This window comes from Scylla paramamosain, chromosome 43 (genome assembly GCF_035594125.1).
Source record: "Scylla paramamosain isolate STU-SP2022 chromosome 43, ASM3559412v1, whole genome shotgun sequence".
Taxonomy (NCBI): Eukaryota; Metazoa; Arthropoda; class Malacostraca; order Decapoda; family Portunidae; genus Scylla; species Scylla paramamosain.
The window spans coordinates 1,457,501-1,480,000 of record NC_087193.1 but is presented as its reverse complement, the minus strand read 5'-3'; the positions used below and the strand labels follow the sequence as shown (position 1 = coordinate 1,480,000).

Here is a 22,500-nt window from a genome sequence, read left to right as displayed (position 1 = left end):
CGTATACATATAGCAAACCCTGTCTACCCCACCTAAGTCGGATCTCTCTCTCTCTCTCTCTCTCTCTCTCTCTCTCTCTCTCTCTCTCTCTCTCTCTCTCTCTCTCTCATTGTGAAAGTAAGGACAATCCTGATGATTGCTAAATAGAATGAGACTGATCGTAAATGAAAATAGAATTATACGAGTGAGAGTGAGAAAGGATGAAGTGAAAATAACAGAACGAATGAGGGGGGAGAGAGACCGAGATACAGTATTACTTCCTTGCCCCTTATCTCTGACAGATAAGGGGGAGGGTAGTTGACAGGGAGGGAGATTTGAGACAGGGCGAAAGAGAAAGGGAGAGGAAAGTAAAAAGAAGAGGAAGGGAAATAACCAGGGAAGGAGAGTCCATGGGGCAAGGAAGTGGAGGAAGGTGAAGGAAGAAGATGGGAGGATGAGGAGTAAGTAGAAAGAATAAAATATAAGCAGTAAGGTTTAGTAGTGAAGAATTAGAGGGAGAGAAGAAAAATTGAGAAATAAGTATTCCCTTTTCCTGTTTTCTATTTCTTTTCGTGTGTCCTCCATCCGTTCCCTTCGCATTTATGTTCCTTCCATTCATTTTCATTTTCATTCAGTCACATTCTGTTTAGCAAGCTTCAGGATTGTTCTCCCCCACCTCTCTCTCTCTCTCTCTCTCTCTCTCTCTCTCTCTCTCTCTCTCTCTCTCTCTCTCTCTCTCTCTCACACACACACACACACAAACACAGAGAGAGAGAGAGAGAGAGAGAGAGAGAGAGAGAGAGAGAGAGAGAGAGAGAGAGAGAGAGAGAGAGAGAGAGAGAGAGAGAGAGAGAGAGATAGATAGAGAGAGAGAGAGAGAGAGAGAGATGGGAGGAAGGGAATGGGTGGGATAGATGGAGAGATGGAAGAAATGGAGAGGGATGGGGAAGGGAGGAGGGAAGTTGGAGGTGGGCAGGTGTGTGGGAGGAGTGGAGGAAAGGGAGAGGAAGAGAGAACAAACACACACACACACACACACACACACACACACACACACACACACACACACACACACACACACACACACACACACACACACACACACACACACACACACACACACACACACACACACACACACACACACACACACACAAGGGTTTAGATACTATGGTACCGCACGGCCACAGCGTTGCATCACACGAGTTGTGAGAACAAAACACACACACACACACACACACACACACACACACACACACACACACACACACACACACACACACACACACACACACACACACACACACACACACACACACACACAGGTACTGTATTTTCAGATAAAGAAGTAAAGTAGAGGGAAAAAAGTCAAACACTGAAAAAAGTCAAACACTGAAAAAACACTTAATCATTCCGGGACGGAATGATTAAGTGTTTTTTTCAGTGTTTTCATTTCCTCTAGTTTCACGATCTTTGAGTTTAGCGCTATACCTTGGGAAGAGAGCATGCGTGAAACTCAGGAAGGGAGTGCATACAGATTCCACCTCTCGAATCCTTTTTATGATTAACTACCACAGTTTTTTTTTTTCTTTCCATGCACATGGACGTTATCGTTAGACTTTTCTACATGGTCAGGAATATGTAGGTAAGAGTAATCATCAGAATCTGGCGACTCTGCATACACAAGTAACTCTCATACAATACCTCAGAATCTTGCGTTGAGGTCGCCATTCACATATTTCTTGTTAAATCGTTTTTTTTTTTAATTATTGTTCTTGGATGGATGGAAAAGAGCTATGTCAGAAATATGGTATGGCTATGTAGCACGGCTCGATTACGACTCGTGGCACTGAATGAAAACAAAACCACACTTGATCTCCGATAGTTGTGTGGATACTCATGATAGACTGACTCAAGTAACTTTTCACCATGACAGCTCTATCTCTGCGATGTTATTGCTCTTGTAAGAAACCTATTCAGAGAAGCACACACGCAAAGGCGTTTTCAGCTCATTCAAACGCACCATACAATACATATTTCATAAGAAGGTCCTGCACTCTCCATTTTTCAAGTTTTGTTGTCAAGTCATTAATGTTCCATGATACCAACTTAATTGTATGCGTGTGATACGGTAATTAAAAAAAATTCAATCTTTCTATCAACTTACCATCCTTCTACAGCTGGCTCTCACGTGTGTCCAGGTGATTTGAATTCAGGAAAAAAATAATCATAGATGGCAAACACATTACAATTAGATGCCCTCTTAATGCTAGCTCTTTATACTACAGTTACAAAGGTTTTCACCCCATTAATCGTACAAATGTACAGATATGTGTGCAGAGTGGAAGTCAAAGATTTGGGTCAAAACTTGGTCATGGCAGGCCTAATCCAAAGGGGAGCTTCAGTCACTAGCCAGCAGTAAGCTGCAGGTTAACTGGCTGAATGTAACAGTTGAATGTATGAAGGCTTACCTATGGCTAGCCGTGTGGAGGTTTACCTCCACACGGTAGTATCCCTGATTTCTTTGAACATTCTGAAGTTGACCTGGTGATCAGTGGCATTTGCAATCACCAGCAATGACTGGTGCTTGACTCTAGGTTAACCGCCAACTGGCCAGGTTCATTATATTGATCAGGTAATCTTCTGAAGCTGGCAGCACATTGGAAATTATTGTGATCTGAAACGTGAATCTTTCTTTGTCCTCATTTTCAGTCTTAAACCGGATGTTGCATTTATGTGAAAACGACTTAAGCTGATAATGGGTTGTTACATATATTGCTAGAGATCGTGGGCACTTTTCAAGTGTGTCTAAAGAGTAAAGACAGAGGGAGCCTTGAGCCGATCAGGAGGAGGCAGTAGGCACCTGCCGAAACGATAATTACTCCCAGTGAGGTCTAAGGCATTGGATTAGGGAATGCTGTGAACTTATCATTAAACCCAGCTGTGACCTCACTGAACATTTCCCATTGTGTCTCACAACACAAAGAGGCAATCACAGCCTGCCCTCCAAAAACAACTCTCTTCCTTCACACAAAACCACAAGCGCCTAATTACACACACACACACACACACACACACACACACACACACACACACACACACACACCCTTCACTCAAAATTCAAAATTATCATAACAACTCCTACACCAGCCTCGGAGTCCTCATCTGGGGAGGGGACCACAAATGCCCCCAGGTTGGACTGCTCTTCTGATATCGATCCTAAGTGTCTTGATACCCTCTCAACTTTTTCTTTATTAACATGAAACATTCTCGGTCTTAGATATGATTTTCAGTCTGTAGAACATCACCTCTCCTCTACTAAACCTCATCTTTTTTTTTTTTTCTCACTGAATCACAGGTGTCTGAGGTAACTGACAGTAGCCCCTTTTCTGTTCCCTCCTACTTTCTCTGTCCTCATTTTCAGTCCTAAACCGGATGTTGCATTTATGTGCACAATGACTTAACCAGCTCTCATGCCCATGCTCTTGAATTATTCGATTTACCACCATTTGGCTACGACTACAGAGTCACACCCAACTAAATTGATCTGTGTTGTATACGCTTCACGTAACTCATCAGACTATAAAATATTTTTTGACTGCTTAACTTTCAAAGTGGAGCACATTCCGACTCTCTCCCCTTTTGCAGAGATCTCTATTCATGGAGACTTCAGTGTTTACTACCAGCTTTTACTTTCCTCTCCCTTCACTGACCATCCTGGTGAACTAGCCTTCAACTTTGCTATCCTCCACGACCTAAAGCAATTGGTACAACACCCTACTCATATTCTTGACCATCTTGGAGATACGCCCGACATTCTTCACCTTTTCCTAACCTCTAATCCTTCTGCTTATGCTGTTACCCTCTTCTCTCCGTTGGGTTCCAATCACAATCTCATATCTGTATCTTGTCCTGTCGCTCCAATCCCTCCTCAGGATCCCCCTAAGTGGAGGTGGCTCTGGTGTTTTGCCTCTGCTAGTTGGGGGGAGGTATTTTGCTGATTTTCCTTGGAGTGACTACTGCTTCCATGTGAGAGACCCATCTCTGTGTGTCAAGCACATAACAGAGGTGATAGTGTCTGGCTTGGAGGCGTACATTCCTCACTCTTTTTCTCGACTTAAACCTTCCAAACCTTGATTTAACACAGCCTGTTTTCGTGCTATAATTGATATAGAGATGGGCCGCAAAAGGTACTTGAGAGCCTTCCATCACCAGAATCTCATGCATTTTTTTTTTCTGTCTGGAATTATGCCAAGTCTGTTCTCCAACTATCCAAAAACTTCATCATTAATAGAAAGTGTCAAAATCTTTCAAGGTCTAACTCCCTTTGTGACTTCTGGCATCTAGCCAAAAACATCTATAACTTTGCTTCTTCTTTCCATCCTTTATTTCAACCAGATGGCACCACTGCTATCACATCTATTTCTAAAGCTGAACTCTTCGCTGAAACCTTTGCTAAAAACTCTACCTTGGACGATTTGGGTCTTGTTCCTCCCTCTCCTCCACCGTCTGACTACTTTATGCTACCTATTAAAATTCTTCACAGTGATGTTTTCCATGCCCTCGCAGTCCTAAATCCTTCGCAAGGCTTATGGACTTGATGGGGTCCCTCCTGTTGTTCTCCGAAACTGTTCCTCTGTGCTTGCACCTCGCCTGGTCAAACTCTTTCAACTCTGTCTGTCAACATTTTCTTTCTTGCTGGAAGTTTGGCAATATTCAGACTGTTCTTAAAAAGGTTGATCATTCTAATCCCTCAAACTAATTTCTTATTGCTTTAATTTCCTGGTTATCAAAAGTTTTTTAATCTATCCTCAACAATCTTAAACATATATCACTTCACAACCTTCTATCTGATTGCCAGTATGGTTTTCGTTAAGGCTGCTCTACTGGTGATCTTCTGGCTTTCCTTACAGTCTTTTAGAGATTTTGCTGAAACTTTTGCTGTTACCTTATCCATCAAAAGCTTTTGATAGTGCCTAACACAAAGCTTTGATTTTCAAACTATCCTCTCATGGCTTCTATCCTTTTCTCTGTAACTTCATCTTAAGTTTCATTTCTGACCGTTCTATTGCTGCTGTGGTAGAAATTCATTGCTCTTCTCCAAAATTTATTAACAGTGGTGTTCCTCAGGTTTCTGTCCTGTCACACACACTCTTCCTATTATTCATCAATGACCTTCTAAACCAAATTTCTTGTCCTATCCACTCCTACGCTGTTGATACAATCCTGCAGTTTTCCACGTCTTTCCATAGACGTCAAAGCCTTCAGGAAATAAACAGTTCATGCAGAGAAGCCACAGAACGCCTGACATCTTATCTCTCTAAAATTCCTGATTGGGGCAGAGTCTCCTCAAAAACTCATTTCCTCAATCTATCAACTTGACACAACCTTTCAGACAACTATCCCTTCTTCTCCAATGACACTCAACTGTCCCCCTCTTCTACACTGAACATCCTCGGTTTGACCTTTTCTTATAATCTAAACTGGAAGCTTCACATGTCATCTCTAACTTAAACAGCTTCCATGAAGTTAGGTGTTCTGAGACGTCTCCACCAGTTTTTCTCATCCCCCCCAGCTGATAACTGTACAAGGGCCTTATCCATCCATATATGAAGTATGCTTCACATGTGTGGGGCGGTTCCACTCATACTGCTCTTTTAGACAGGGTGGAATCAAAAGCTTTTTGTCACATCCACTCTTCTCTAACTGACTGTTTTCAGCCTCTCTCTCACCGCCGCAATGTTGCATCTCTAGCTGTCTTCTACCGCTATTTTTGCCAACTGCTCTTCTGATCTTGCTAACTGCATGCCTCCCCTCCTCCCGCGGCCTCACTACACAAGAGGGGTTTCTCTCACCCCTATTCTGTCCACCTCTCAAATGCAAGAGTTAACCAATATTCTCAATCATTCATCCCTTTCTATGTTAAACTCTGGAGCTCCCTGCCTGCTTCTTTATGACTTGAATTCCTTCAAGAGGGAGGTTTCAAGACACTTATCCTTCAATTTTTGACTTCGGAATTTGCTCGGAGATCGGCATCTCAGTGGGCCTTTTTTTTTTTTTTTGTATTTTTGTTGCACTTGGTTGGTGTCCCTCCTACATAAAAAAAAAAAAAATATTGTGATTGAAAAGGAAATAAAGATGGATAACTAGTTGTAGTTAGTAGTATTAGTGGCAGTAATAGAATTATTATTACTGGTAATATTAGTGGTAGTGGTGGTAAAGATAATATTGTAATAATAATCATGATGATGGCAATAATAATAGTAGTAGTAGTAGTAATAATAATAATAATAATAATAATAATAATAATAATAATAATGATAATGATAATGATAATAATAATAATAATAATAATAATAATAATAATAATAATAACAATAGATGTGATAATAACAAGAAAGGGGAAGAATGATTATGGTGCAATTAGAAAGAAGTGATGTACCATGAGTGTTCTGTCATGGTTTCGATCCCCAATTGGTTTTCCTTCATTACGTAAACCTTCAGATAATTCTGTCATGGCATAAAAACACAACCCTGGTCACAACAGGCAGCTGTTGGCCGTTTATCCCAGCCGTGCCTTTCCATGTGAAAATGGTTTTCTTTCGTAACTGGAAGTTTGTTTTCTGAGGACATCTCTGTCTCTGGGCCGGCTCTAGTCATCAAGGCCCACGTCACCTTGACCTTTCAAGGTGACAATCAATACACACACTGAGTACATCGGGGAAGACATGGGTTTCAGGTGCTAAAAGAATTATCGAAGGTGGAAGAAGTGAGGTGATAAGATAGTGTTAAGATAGGCACTGATAACTGGATACGTGCATATATGCATGTGTGTGTGTGTGTGTGTGTGTGTGTAAGTGCTGGCTTCCTGGTTATGAGAGAAACAAGCAAGCTATTGCGCGTGGATGAGTGCATACGTGTGTGTGTGTGTGTGTGTGTGTGTGTGTGTGTGTACTGACTCTTTACTTGTTGAGAGAAATGAGCAGTCTGTGCGTTCCACATTCCACTGTCTGACCCAACAGTATCTGCTGGGCTTCCTTCTCCACCTCATTCGAATTTCAGTACCGCTGCAGCATCTTCAAAGGGTGCCTACTTGCAACTTGAGCGTGGGCTTCTTCAATCGGTATTTTGTATGTGTGTAGGCCACGTACAGCTGTGCGTGTCCTTCGGATGTTGTGTCTCTTTCTTTTGTTCAGTCAGGTTTTCGGGGGCATTTCAGCAAACTCAAAGTTCCAGTGACAATTTGGTGACACGTCATTTCTGGCACTACAAGTCTGTTCAGTGTAAGGACCAGGATGGTACTATTCTCATTTTCTTTGAAAAGACTATTGTTTTCCTGTCCATTTCATAATCCTGATTGCATAACATAGGTGACTGTCTCCGGCAAGGACGTATACATTTCACATATTTTCTCTTAATCTCAAAGTTTGCAATTCTTGATTCAACTTCTCTAAAATCATACCAGATATGTTCTCCAATTTGCCAAAACTTTTTGCATGGATAAGTAAAATAAAATGTCAGAATGTAGCTAGTTCATTTCTTCATTGTGACTGTCATCTAGCCGAAATATTTTCTGTATTTTTTTCTTTATCTTCTCTTCCTGTTTTATTATCCTATCCTCGATCTCTAAAGTTGAAAACTACTTCATAATTATGTTTCCGATACCCTTTCTAGCTTTGATTCTCGGATTGCTTATGACTCTGTTAGGAATTCGCTTACAGTTTTCTAGCTGTCCTCTGTCCTCGTTCCTTGTTTACTCATGCTTTTTCGCAACTGTCTATCAGCATCCGTCTCTCCTTCTTGCAATAAGTTTGCCCACATCGAACGTGCCCTTAGGTAGGTTGACCGCTCCAATCCTTTAAACTAAAGACTTGGAGTGTTTATTGTGTTTGTTTATTTATTTTTTTAAGTTTCTGAGTCTGTCTCTAACACATAGATTTTGAACCATCTGTCTATTCACAACCTTTTGATCGTCAGTATGGATTCCGTAAAAGACGATTATATAGTGATCTTGTAGCTTTCCTTACTGAATGTTGGTCATCCTCTGTTAGGGATCTTCGGTGGAATGTTTGCTATTTCCTTAGACTTACCTAAGGCTTTTAATAAAGTCTCATATAGATCTTTAATTTTTAAGTTCCCCTAATGTTTTTTTTGTTTTTGTTTTTTATCATTATTATTAATTTAACATCATCTTTTAGGATAGTTCCTTTTTGCCCATTTTATTACAGCAATGGTTGTTGGCCACTTTTCTTTTCCAGAATCTATTGACAGAGCTTGTCTTGTCACCTACCATATTCATAGAATTCAGAAAAGATCCCAGTTGAATTTATTGTCCTATTAATTTTCACACCCATAATTTTACTCTATATTTTTCAACGTCATTTGCGTGAAAAAGTCGAGTGTGTTACTAAATCTTGCTGCGTTACAAATATTCATGCATCTTCTTCTTCTTAATATTTCGCTCTTAAAGCCACCACTAGTACAAAAGAGAACATATAATAGTACTCGACATATGGTCCAACAGTATGGGAATGGAGTGGACGGAAAAGATGCGCAGTCATTGTGAAAATCGTTCTGATGAGACCTTGGAGGAATGACTCATGACTCCTCACATGAATAAGACATTGTGCGTTGTAACGTAATGGTTAAAAGTGGTGTGTGTGTGTGTGTGTATGTGTGTGTGTGTGTGTGTGTGTGTGTGTGTGTGTGTGTGTGTGTGTGTGTGTGTGTGTGTAAACACATAAGGATATAAGAAAAAAAAATTGCAGACAATCAAGTCTACACGAGCCAGCTCCTATATGAAATATATCTACCTATTTCCACCTATCAACACATCCATAAATTTGTCTAATCCTCCTTTATAGCTCCCTGATGACTTAGCACTAACAACCTGGTTACTGATTCCATTCCATTCATCTACCACTCTAGCTGAGAACCAATTCCTTTCTATCTCTTTCTTAAATCTAACATTTTTCAAGCTCCATCCCATTATTTCTTGTCCTATCCTGATTATTGATCCTGCTTGATAAATTTGGTTACGTTACCCTTGTTTTATACTCTATACTACTTAAAAGACGCGCGTGTGTGTATGTGTGTGTGTGTGTGTGTGTGTGTGTGTGTGTGTGTGACCTTCATGGAACCTGCTTCTATTTGTTCTTCGCTGTAAGGTTAGGCGTTGATATCACACCTTCATACAAAGTGCATTGTCACGGTGATCGATGAAGTTATACCGCAAAGAGCATATATTTAGTGTTGCTGGTGGTGCTGGGTTGCTGGTGATGTTGGGTTGCTGGTGGTGGTGGTGGTGGTGGTGGTGGTAGTGCTGCTGCTATACTACTACTACTACTGCTACTACTACTACTACTACTATAGCTAGTAATAAAAATAGTAATAATGGTAATACTATTACCGCTACTACTATTACCATTATTGTTGCTGCTGTTACTGCTGCTTCCATGTACTACTACTACTACTACTACTACTACTACTACTACTACTACTACTACTACTACTACTACTACTACTACTACTACTACTACTACTATTACAACAACTACTGCTACTACTACTCAAGAACTCACACAGAAAGGTGCCGGGTGGCTCTGGGGTGGGGATGTTCCTTTCCCACTATAAAGGTTATGAGATTGAGTCTGCTCGGAGTTGGATCTCTGTGGTTAAACAGTGCTATCTCGTAAGCTGTCTCCATGATCTTGTTGCAGCGCCGTAACTCAGCTAGTCTGGAAATTGCTATAATAATAATAATAATAATAATAATAATAATAATGATAATAATAATAATAATAATAATAATAAAAATAATAATAATAATAATAATAATAATAATGGTTACAATAAAAATAATAATAATATTTTTTTTTTTATTATTATTATTAATGATAATGGTAATAATAATAATAATAATAATAATAATAATAATAATAGTAATTGTTATTTTTTTTATTATTATTATTATTATTGCTATGATGAAAATATTATTACTATTATTATTACTTTTCTTTTTTTCGCTGTACGAAAGTTGAACTTACTTTAGTGTTTTATGGAAATTATAATATAAAGCGATGCTCTTTTTTTTTTCTGTGTATTTACCTATTTGTATTGTACAGGGCACGAGCCAAAGCTCATTTTGTCCTGTCTCCATAACCATATTTATCCAGTTTCTCTTTAAACATGTGCACACTGTTTGCCACAACCACCTGTTCCTTCAAATAATTTCAGATTTCAATAGTTCGATACAAGAGGCTGTATTCCTTGATGTTGCTCTTCTTTATTTTCTTCCTATGCCCCCGCGTCCGTCTCTCTCCCTCCTCCATCTGTGGAATCAAGTAATTTCTGCCTATTCTTTCAATATTGTTTGCTAACTTGTACGTTGTTATCAGGTCTCCTCTTTCTCTTCTCTCTTGTAGTGTTGGTAATCTTTCTTCATAGTTTAAGTCTTTTAATTCTGGTACCATCTTTGTCGCTATCCTCTGTATTTTTTCCAGCTTCCATATATATCTTTTTTTTTTTTTCTATGTGGAACCCAAACTACTACTGCATATTCCAATTTAGGTCGCATCATGCTTGTTATAATTTTCTTCATAATTTCTCTAAATAGTTAAATGCCACCCTAATGTTTGTTATCAACAAACATTAGACACCTGCCGAAACGATAATTACTCCCAGTGAGGCCTAAAGCACTGTCCAGAGGATGCTGTGAACTTATCATTAAACCCAGCTGTGACGTCACTGAACGTTTCCCTTTGTGTCTCACAACACAAGGGGGCAGTCACAGCCTGCCCTCTAAAGACAACTCTTTTCCTCCACACAAAACTACAAACACCTAATAACACACCCTTCACTCAAAAATTTTAAAATCATCATGGCAACTCCTACACCAGCCTCGGACTCAGACCCCAGGTCGGACTGCCTTTCTGTCGACGACCCTAAGTGTCTTGACACCCCCCTCAACTTTTTCTTCATTAACTCCTGCAACATTCGCGGTCTAAGATCTAATTTTCAATCTGTAGAACACCACCTCTCCTCTTCTAAATCTCATCTTCTTTTCCTCACTGAAACTCAGGTGTCAGAGGCAACTGGCAGTAGCCCCTTTTCTGTTCCCTCCTACTTTCTCTATCCTCATTTTCGATCCAAAGCTGGATGCTGCTTTTATGTGCGCAATGACTTAACCTGCTCTCGTGCCCACGCTCTTGAATTTTCCGAGTTTTCCACCATCTGGCTACGACTACAGAGTCACTCTCAAACTAAATTCATCTGTGCTGTATACCTTTCACCTAACTCCTCTGACTATAAGAAATTCTTTGACTATTTAACTTCCAAAGTAGAGCACATTCTGACCCTCTTCCCTTTTGCAAAGATCTCCATTCTTGGAGACTTCAATGTTCACCACCAGCTTTGCCTTTCCTCTCCCTTCACTGACCATCCTGGTGAACTAGCCTTCAACTTTGCTATCCTCCACGACCTAGAGCAACTGGTGCAACATCCTACTCGTATTCCTGACCGTCTTGGAGATACGCCCAACATTCTTGACCTTTTCCTGACCTCTGATCCTTCTGCTTATGCTGTCACCCTTTCTTCTCCGTTGGGCTCCTCCGATCACAATCTCATATCTGTATCTTGTCCTATCGCTCCAATCCCTCCTCAGGATCCCCCTAAGGGAAGGTGCCTCTGGCGTTTTGCCTCTGCTAGTTGGGGAGACCCGAGGAGGTATTTTGCTGATTTTCCTTGAAATGACTACTGCTTCCGTGTCAGAGACCCGTCTTTGTGTGCAGAGCGCATAACAGAGGTGATAGTATCTGGCATGGAGGCGTACATTCCTCACTCTTTTTCTCGTCCTAAACCTTCTAAACCTTGGTTTAACACAGCTTGTTCTCGTGCTATACATGATAGAGAGGTGGCCCACAAAAGGTACTTAAGTCTTCCATCACCAGAATCTCATACACTTTATATTTCTGCCCGGAACCATGCCAAGTCTGTTCTCCAACTAGCCAAAAACTCCTTCATTAGCAGAAAGTGTCAAAACCTTTCAAGATCTAACTCCTCTCGTGACTTCTGGCATCTAGCCAAAAAATATCTCCAATAATTTTGCTTCTTCTTCTCTCCCGCCTTTATTTCATCCAGATGGCACCATTGCTATCACATCTATTTCTAAAGCTGAACTCTTCGCTGAAGTCATTGCTAAAAACTCTACCTTGGACGATTCTGGGCTTGTTCGTCTCTCTCCTCCACCCTCTGACTACTTCAAGCCACCTATTAAAATTCTTCACAATGATGTTTTCCATGCCCTTGGACGATTCTGGGCTTGTTCCTCCCTCTCCTCCACCCTCTCACTACTTCAAGCCACCTCTTAAAATTCTTCACAATGATGTTTTCCATGCCCTCACTGGCCTAAACCCTCGGAAGGCTTATGGACCTGACGGGGTTCCTCCTATTGTTCTCCGAAACTGTGCCTCCATGCTTGCACCTTGCCTAGTCAAACTCTTTCAGCTCTGTCTGTCAACATCTACCTTTTCTTCTTGCTGGAAGTTTGCCTACATTCAACCTGTTCCTAAAAAGGGTGACCGTTCTAATCCCTCAAACTACCGTCCTATTGCTTTAATTTCCTGCCTATCTAAAGTTTTTGAATCTATCCTCAACAGGAAGATTCTTAAACATCTATCACTTCACAACCTTCTATCTGATCGCCAGTATGGGTTCCATCAAGGCCGCTCTACTGGTGATCTTCTGGCTTTCCTTACTGAGTCTTGGTCATCCTCTTTTAGAGATTTTGGTGAAACTTTTGCTGTTGCCTTGGACATATTAAAAGCTTTTGATAGAGTCTGGCACAAAGCTTTGATTTTCAAACTATCCTACTACGGCTTTTGTCCTTCTCTCTGTAACTTCATCTCAAGTTTCCTTTCTGACCGTTCTATTTCTGCTGTGGTAGACGGTCACTGTTCTTCTGCTAAATCTGTTAACAGTGGTGTTCTTCAGGGTTTTGTCCTGTTACCCACTCTCTTGTTATTATTCATTAATGATCTTCTAAACCAAACTTCTTGTCCTATCCACTCCTACGCTGATGATACCACCCTGTACTTTTCCTCGTCTTTTCATAAACGTCCAACTCTTCAGGAGGTAAACATTTCACGCAGGGAAGCCACAGAACGCTTGACTTCTGATCTTTCTAAAATTTCTGATTGGGGCAGAGCAAACTTGGTATTGTTCAATGCCTCAATAACCCAATTCCTCCATCTATCAACTCGATACAACCTTCCAGACAACTATCACCTCTTCTTCAATGACACTCAACTGTCCCCCTCTTCTACACTGAACATCCTTGGTCTGTCCTTTACTTATAATCTGAACTGGAAACTTCACATCTCATCTCTAGCTAAAACAGCTTCTATGAAGTTAGGCGTCTCCGCCAGTTTTTCTCACCCTCCCCAGCTGCTAACTCTGTACAAGGGCCTTATCCGTCCATGTATGGAGCATGCTTCACATGTCTGGGGGGGTTGCACTCATACTGCTCTTCTAGACAGGATGGAATCAAAAGCTTTTCATCTCATCAACTCCTCTCCTCTAACTGGCTGTCTTCAGCTTCTCTCTCTCACCGCCGCAATGTTGCATATCTAGCTGTCTTCTACCGCTATTTTCATGCTAACTGCCCTTCTGATCTTACAAACTGCATGCCTCCCCTCCTCCCGCGGCATCGCTGCACAAGACTTTCTTCTTTCTCTCACCCCTATTCTGTCCACCTCTCTAATGCAAGAGTTAACCAGTATTCTCAATCATTCATCCCTTTCTCTGGTAAACTCTGGAACTCCCTGCCTGCTTCTGTATTTCCACCTTCCTATGACTTGAATTCCTTCAAGAGGGAGGTTTCAAGACACTTATTCATCAATTTTTGACCACTGCTTTGACCCTTTTATGGGACTGGCATTTCAGTGAGCATTTTTTTTTATTGGATTTTTGTTGGCCTTGGCCGGTGTCCTTCCTACATAAAAAAAAAAAAGCTGTATGTAAAACCGAATATTCCGTTTATGTGCCTTTCAGGTGATAGTGTGTCCTGGATCATTACTCCCAAATCTTCATTACTTTTTGTTTTATTTCTCTTCCCATTTTGTAATTCCATGAAGGACTCCTTTTACTTTTTCCTATTCAAACACGTAGCATTTCTCTGGCTTTAAACACTAATTTCCATCTTTGGCTCTATGCATGCATATCCTTTTGTAACTCCTTGCAGTCATTTTCATCCTTTATTATTTTCATTATTTTAGCATCATCAGCGAAAAGGTTTATATATATTTACATATATATGAAACATAATAGGTGCCAACACAGATCCTTGCGGTATCCCACTTGTCACTTGGCGCCAACGTGAATTAGTGTCTCTGATTACTGTTTTCATTTTTCTCCCTTTTAAATGAACATCCATCCATCTCAATGTTGCTCCCTTTAGTTCTCCTTCATTCTCTAACTTCCACATAAGGCTTTTGTGGGGAACTTTATCAAATGTTTTTTTGAGATCCAGGTATACCGCATCAACCCATCCGTCCCTCTCTTGCACTCCATCAATTACTCTCATATAAAAAGCTCAGTAGGTTTGTGACACAGGATCTCCCTTTCCTGAATCCAAATTGCTTTTCTGTAATTAGCTTTTCATCTTCTAAATATTGCACCCATCTATCTTTCATTACTATTTCACATAGCTTGCTTACAATGCGTGTTAGTCGCACTGGTCTGTAATTTCATGGTTCCATTTTATTTCCCCCTTTTGTATATGCTTTTCCTTCATTCAACGAGCTGATGATTATATCCATATGGATTCCTCCATTTGTTCTCTGCATTTTTTTAATGTCCATCCATTTACTTGATCTGGTCCCATAGTTTTTCTAACATCCAGCTGAAATTAAGAAACTGCTGAAAAGCAGTTTCTTAATTTCTTGTGTGTGTGTGTGTGTGTGTGTGTGTGTGTGTGTGTGTGTGTGTGATCACGGTCATGTGCTTGAATTCACACACACACACACACACACACACACACACACACACAATGAGAGAGAGAGAGAGAGAGAGAGAGAGAGAGAGAGAGAGAGAGAGAGAGAGAGAGAGAGAGAGAGCTGACTCAAGCTTTACTGAAACTCAGTTTCAGGGTGAATGAAGTAGTTTGTTCAATTATATTTTACACCTACAGATGATATCTGAGTAAGAGTTATAAATATCCTTACGAATCAGCCCTCTTTTAAATAAACCAAGCTTCACTAAATGCTTTCCCTTATCATCTTCATTATTCCTTCAAAAATGTTGGATCCTGTTTTTCAGTATGTATGCAATGTCGATCTGAATAATTAAATATGCATAAAGAAAGGTTAAATAAAAACCACTGTTACAGATCCACTCTCACTGGAGATGGATGGACACCTACGCCAGCCGCTCCATTTCCGCCCTGACCAAAGTCAAGCCCCAGAGTGGATGAAGGAAACTAACGGCAAAATCCAGGCAGCTGATGGATTGGTGGTGGTGACTCCAGAGTACAACTGTGCCCTTCCCCCGGCGCTCACTGCCACCATGGACCAGTTCCCACCTGCATCGTACAAACACAAGCCATGTGGGATTGTTAGTTACTCTGTAGGTAAGTCACCACTTCATTTTCTGTCTTAATTTTTGTTGAGTGAATGTGTAACCAGTGTAGAATTATTGCCAGTGATATGATTGGTTAAAACACTCAACGAGGTTAATTTATCTCAAAAATCTTTTTTCTTTTTTTTGTGATAAATTGTAATGAGAGAAAAAAGGATATGTAGAATTTAATGGTACACTTATTTTCACTCGGTGATGAATTTAAAGCCCTTTAAAGCGCTTTTAAGCGGTATTAGTAGTGGATCACGCGTCATTTAAAGGTCCCGTTATCATTGTAAACATCACTCCTGAATTTTTCCGTGAGAACACACAATTATGTATTTTCTCGATTATATTCGTAATTTAAAGTGCATGACCGATCCTCGATAACCTGATTGTGGTGGCCTGGCTGTAGAGGCCCGAGGCATTGGCACCGTGCCCGTAGGCCTAAAACAACAACAGACAGCGAAAGGCAGGCGGAGCGGAAGGAGGTATTCTTGACGTACCTATCTTTGTCCCTTTTTTTTTTTTTTATATTTTTTTCCGTCATTTCCCTGCATCCTGCTACCCTTGACTATATGTCAAGATGCCCTTCTCAAAGAAGAAGTTGATGCAAATGGCACAAGGCAAGAAAGCAAGAGAAAAGAGAGAACAATTGAGACAATTTCAAGCCTCTCATAACAGTGACGCTGCTCCCATCACCAACGTCGCCTCAATACCTGTTGATGTTATTTCTACTGCTGCTACTTCTTCTACAACTGCTTCTACTGCTGTTGCTCCTACTATTGCTACTGCAGTTTCTCATGTTATTGCTACTGCTGCTACTTCTGCTGCTTCTGCTACTGTATCCACTTCCACTCCTGTTCACCCAGTACCTCTCCCATCAACACCACCTCCTAGGCGCGATGAGGAAATGTATATAGTATCAAATGCACAACTGCAACTCTTAATCAAGAAAACTCAATATAAGGAGTGTGGAGGAGATATATTACTAAAAGCTAATAACCAAGAGATGGACTGCAGCTTAGAAATTGAATGTCTGTGTGAGGACACACACTATCATCCCACGTACCACCAGCCACTACAACTAAATTTTGCCTGTGAAACTACTGTGTTGGAACACAACTTTGGATACCTGGCATCAAGTCTCTTACTCCACCTCGGATTTCCCACAACGCACCACACTACATGCACTGATGAGTAAAGACAAGTAAATGCAGAGAAATGCAGTATGCAAGAGAAAAAGCAAGAAGAGAAAGAGAGAAGCAGGTGAAGAGTACGAGGCAGGTGCACACTGAAAAGCTGACAATAACGAGTGAGGTGCCTTCTCATGACACCCCCACCATGTGTGGATAATATTCTTTTCAAAAGAAGGGACCAGTGGCCATCAAAATGGAACACTGTACCACATACTAATGTAGAATACGATGAATTATGAAAGAGCGAGATTTCTTGGCCAAAAAACTGCACACAAAAAGATTAAAGGGCGGCAAAGTAAGGAAAACTTTAGATGCTCGTATCTCAAAAGTGCATTGCCTTAACTTCAAAGTTCCTGAGACTGGAAAGTTTTTAACCGATCTTAAATCTGTTTGCAGTTTTGGGTAGAAAAATAAAACAGCAACATTTGGTAGCTAGATTTTCCTTCTAGATTGTATTGGTTGCTCACAAGGAGGATAGAAACATTAAAAAAATAGTGGAAAATGAGTACATTAATAGAAAATTTATAAGTACTATTATTTTTCGAATCCATGGATTATCTAACTTGGAAAATTAGAAGAATGTTCATTCTTTAATTCTGTATTAAGAAAACAAAAAATCGGATTAAAAAGCACAGAAACTCACCCCAATTTAAATGTTTACCGTAGTAAATTTACAAAAGTGATTTTTTTTTCTTTTAAGATATCTTGATATTGTAGGTGAATGATCAGTAAAGTACTGCACTCAAGCCATAAAATTTTCATGACGATTGGTGTAATATGACACATTGACCTCGTTGAGTGCCTTAAATGTGTGACTAGTACGTGTTGATATGTGGCCAGTGTAAGTGCATGATTAGTATAGAAATGTGGGCTTTGTAGATGTGTGGCCAGTGTAGATATGTATATAGACAGAATACATGGATGGATAGTGTAAGTGATGGCTTTTATATGTGTTGTCATTATAGGTGAAAAGAACCACGGGAATGGTGTTATGTGTGATTAACATGGAAATGCGTGAAGTAAAGTCACATGAAGCTGAAGACCAGTCTCCACAACTGTAGCTGGAGAGTATGTGGTGTTATGTGAAAGGGTGAAGGGTGCCAAGACGACATGAAAGCTGCGTAGATTTGTTCACCATGTTTTTTGAGTAACTAGTCCTCAAAAAAAAAAAAATGTTTCTTATCGCTGCCACCAAAATGTAATAGCGATGATAAAAGAAGGCGAATGGCGACGCTGGTAGGTGATTATTATGTATAAAAGGAAAGAAATGAGAGAGAAAGATGGACAACCAGACAGGCTGTAGCTGTCCACTTGTGATGATGGAGTCGACAAAGCCACACAAAGCTCAACATGCAGGTTGAGGAGAGTGCACTGTAGAAAATGTGGCAGACGGATAGTATTGTGTGAGGGAAAGGGGCATTCTAGGTTAGGAAACGGCTTGGAGCTGCAGGTGATGAAGGAAGACAGGAACGCTTGGAGAGTGTAGGCGAGATTGAAGCACGTGGCATTGAGAGGGAAACCGGGACAAGCTTCTTATGACACACGAGGCAGGTGTAATGAGTGTGGAGTAACCTGCAGGGAAGCTTCAGAAACCACGATGGAGGCTTTGTGGTAAAGCTGTAGAACATTGCTTCCACGGACTGTAGTTGGAGAATGTAGGTGGGAAGCAGGTGGAGTTGTGTAAGAAGACAAAAACATCATACCACATGGCCGTTTCGTGTCTTGGCCATATTTTTGTCACCAGTTTTGAGAGAGGATTGATTACGACGATCCCACCGAAAATATATTGACGATGATGAAATGACATGACTGCCACAAAGGATGGTGAGCGGTAGACGTATTGTACGTGCAGTGCAAGATGTTGGCAGAAAAAGGTGAGCAGCCAGACGGGGCATGCCTGACCACATCTTGCTCATGAGGTAAAGTCTAATGGAGTGGGTTCGGTTGGCTTGGGTCAGCCTGAACCACAATCCAGCTGCCCTGATTTGCCATAACCTGCAATAGTTAGTGTAAATGGATGGCCAGTGTGGATGTCTAGACATTACAGATGGACGACTAGTGTAGTTGTGTAGCCAGTATAGATGTGTGGACAGCGTAGATGTACAGCCAGTGTAGATGTGTGGGCAGTATAGACAGATGGCCAGTGTAAATGTGTGGCCAGTGTAGATGTGTGGACAGTGTAGAAGTGTGAACACTGTATGTGTAAAGCCAGTTTAGATGTATAATCAGTGTAGATGGGTGGCCATTATATACGTGGGTGGCTAGTGTAAATGTTAAGAGAATGTTCCAATTTCCCAGTCACTTCTGCAAACTATTACAATTCTGTAACTGTAGAAGCGTGTAGATGTATGGCATTGATTTAGCAAATCTTTCAAAAAGGAGGTTTCAAGACATTTATCCTCCAATTTTGGATTATCCTTTTTTACCTTTCTTCAGGGGCTGGCACTCTCCTTTGGTCTCAGTAGCACGTAAAACATGGTATTGAGTTGGCAAGTCTTTTAAGAGAGAAAAAAGTTTCAAGATATATATATATATAATATATATATATATATATATATATATATATATATAAATATATATATATATATATATATATATATATATATATATATATATATTATATATATATTTTTTTTTTTTATTATTTTTATTATTAACATTATTATTGTTATTATATATTTTTTAATTACACTACTTTATAGCTTGCCAAATTTCTAAACCCAGGTCACTTATTTTTTTTACCATTTTTTTTTCTTACTGCAGGATTTACTTTGTTTTCTTTTTATTCTCTCTCTCTCTCTCCTCTCTCTCTCTCTCATCTCTCTCTCTCTCTCTCTCTCTCTCTCTCTCTCTCTCCTCTCTCTCTCTTCTCACTCTCTCTCTCTCTCTCTCTCTCTAAATCAGGCCACTTAATTTATCTTGACAACTCTCTCTCTCTCTCTCTCTCTCTCTCTCTCTCTCTCTCTCTCTCTCTCTCTCTCTCTCTCTCTCTCTCTCTCTCTCTCTCTCTCTCTCTCTCTCTCTCTCTCTCTCTCTCTCTCTAAATCAGGCCACTTAATTTATCTTGACAACTCTCTCTCTCTCCTCTCTCTCTCTCTCTCTCTCTCTCTCTCTCTCCTCTCTCTCTCTCTCTCTCTCTCTCTCTCTCTCTCTCTCTCTCTCTCTCTCTCTCTCTCTCTCTCTCTCTCTCTCTCTCTCTCTCTCTCTCTCTCTCTCTCTCTCTCTCTCTCTCTCTCTCTCTCTCTCCTCTCTCTCTCTCTCTCTCTCTCCTCTCTCTCTCTCTCTCTAAATCAGGCCACTTAATTGACAAGATTTTTCTCTGCACCAGACTACTTATTTCATGATGGATATATTCTTTATTCTTTATAACCTGCTTATTTCTATCTTGCCAAGATTTTTTTTGAAAGTCAGGCCACTTATATTAATTGCTTTCCCCAGGTTCCTTTGCGGGTGTGCGTGCAGCAGCCTTGGCTCGGCCCTTCCTTAGGTGAGCTGGGTATGATTAGTGTCCCTCAGGGATGCTCCATTTCAGAGGTAGGTCAGTGAAGGGAAAAACGGTCTAGTTTACTTTAGTCTATTTTAATTAAAATTTCTTTAGATCTTCCTTAAGGGAGTAGCTGTGGCAGAAAAGTCATCATTACATGTCCATGTGCCTTATCAGTGCACACTTCCCAGTTTTCTCTCTCTCTCTCTCTCTCTCTCTCTCCTCTCTCTCTCTTCCTCCTCTCTCTCTCTCTCTCTCTCTCTCTCTCTCTCTCTCTCTCTCTCTCTCTGTAAAATTATACCAAAAAATAGTTTGAATTTGAACACTCAAATAGCATGTTCAGCAGAAATTGAACACACAGGAATGTGGCGATCACTGTACATAGGTAGTTTTATCTTCAGCCAAAAAATTCAACAGTTACCATGTGTTTACAGATTGGGTGGAATGAATTAGATTATGAATTTTTATAATGCAAGAAATCCTAAAATCAATGTGGCATGAAATTATTTAGTATTAAGTACTGTGCAGCAAGTGCAAATTTTGTTTTTGCACACACTGCTTCATACTATGTACTGTGTAGTAATTTTTTTACTAAAAGGAAAGGCTTAAAGAATTAGCTACCCTACAAGTTGCATAATGAAGTAAAATCACCTAAAGTAGTTATGTTATTCCACAATGATTCGGACAAAAAAAAAAAAAAAAAAACTGAATCTGATGTTATGCACTCCCACTAGAACTTAATGGAAACACTAATAAATTGATCTAGAGGTGGAATACATTTTCCACAAAAGACTGTCTTCTGGGATTAAACCTGAGTGCTCAAGCCCACATATTATCTGTCAAGCTGTACGTGACAGGTCAGACATATGATTATCAATTTCTGAGTGGATTGTGGTCAGCTTGACTGTTCTGTCATTAAGCATTTCATATCTTATTGACATGAAATTCTCTACACTTCGTGACATCATGAACTGAGACAAATCACCTTTCACCTTGAATCTGCTACTAGTCTTGCAATTCAGCTAACTGTTCCCCTATGGAAAGAGCTCAGAGCTCATGGTGACTGATCTTTGGGTATGTCTGAGACCATTCATACACCACATACTGGGACAGCAAGGTCAAAATCCCTCAGCTTACATCCCTGATGAACAGGGATTACTCATTAAAAAATTGGCCCATCAACCTTGCCGCTTCCAGGGCACATTTTCTGAATTTATGGGAGTGTATGCTTGTGGTGGGATGCTTTGCCTGCCCCTGCATTCCATTCTCCAGTCTCCTGGAACCTGATGCCAAGCCTCTGACCATCCACCTATTACCATGTGGGAGAGGTCAAGCCTCACTCTTTTGTTAGCACCTGTGCCTCAGCCAATTGGGCTCCCAGGACCTCATGAGCCCTTTACCTTTCTGGCTGCATGACCTCCCTTCACCTTACAAGTCCCAGCCTGACCTGAGCCAGCAGACCCAACAACCACCTCAACCATCAGCAATCTCACCCAGCCAGCCTCAGATCTGGATGAGTGGTTCCTGGTGACTTCACTTAAGTATTATTTTGCACAGTTTATTTTATTTAATATATCTGCAGCTGCTTTTACAACAAGCTGTCTGTATCTTGGGCACCTCTACACAGTACTAGAAGAACCCAATTACCTAGTACATAAAAATGGTGGTCACAGTGGAAGGACTCAATGCTATTCAATTCCTTCTGACCTACTTGTCCTGCCTGTTTGTCATTAGCTACTCCAGCTACCTTCATCACCTCTGGATTGCCTGCTAAGCCATCACCAAAGCATTTCTGCTAAGCCATGACCGACATAAAGTTCTATGCTACTACATGTCTTTGGTGCTTTCCCCAGTAGTTTTCCAGGCCTCTTTCAAGCTTTTGCCAAGCTTGTCCCACCAGCCTGCTCTCATACAACTTCAAGCCACCAGCAACACCGTCCCTATTTCAAGTCTGGACTTTTAAGCTGTCATCAATGCAACTTGACTGCATTGCTGCTGATTCCATCATTCCAAGACTTTGGATTTCATGCTGTCAGTCTTCTGTTGCAAACTGTGGTGTGTTCTTGTGGCCATCTCTGCACCCAACATGGGCCACTCACCCAATATACTCAATGAAGGTTATCACCATCATGTGCATTATTTGTGCAGCGTTATAATTTTTGCAGTGTTTGTTGTTATTTTGCAATTTATTTTGCATAAAAATGCCTTGTTCTTTTGTTTTAGGGT

At 40.5% G+C, this 22,500-nt stretch overlaps 1 protein-coding gene across 1 annotated transcript in view; it reads left to right on the top strand.

The window, feature by feature from the left end:
- LOC135093619 (NADPH azoreductase-like) overlaps positions 1–22,500 on the top strand; it is a 39,607-nt gene that overhangs the window by 10,682 nt on the left and 6,425 nt on the right. The window contains exons 2-3 of the mRNA XM_063993038.1: positions 15,365–15,604; positions 20,229–20,324. Of these exons, the coding sequence (XP_063849108.1) occupies positions 15,365–15,604; positions 20,229–20,281 (293 nt within the window). The 3' untranslated portion in view covers positions 20,282–20,324. The remainder of the gene's footprint in view (positions 1–15,364; positions 15,605–20,228; positions 20,325–22,500) is intronic.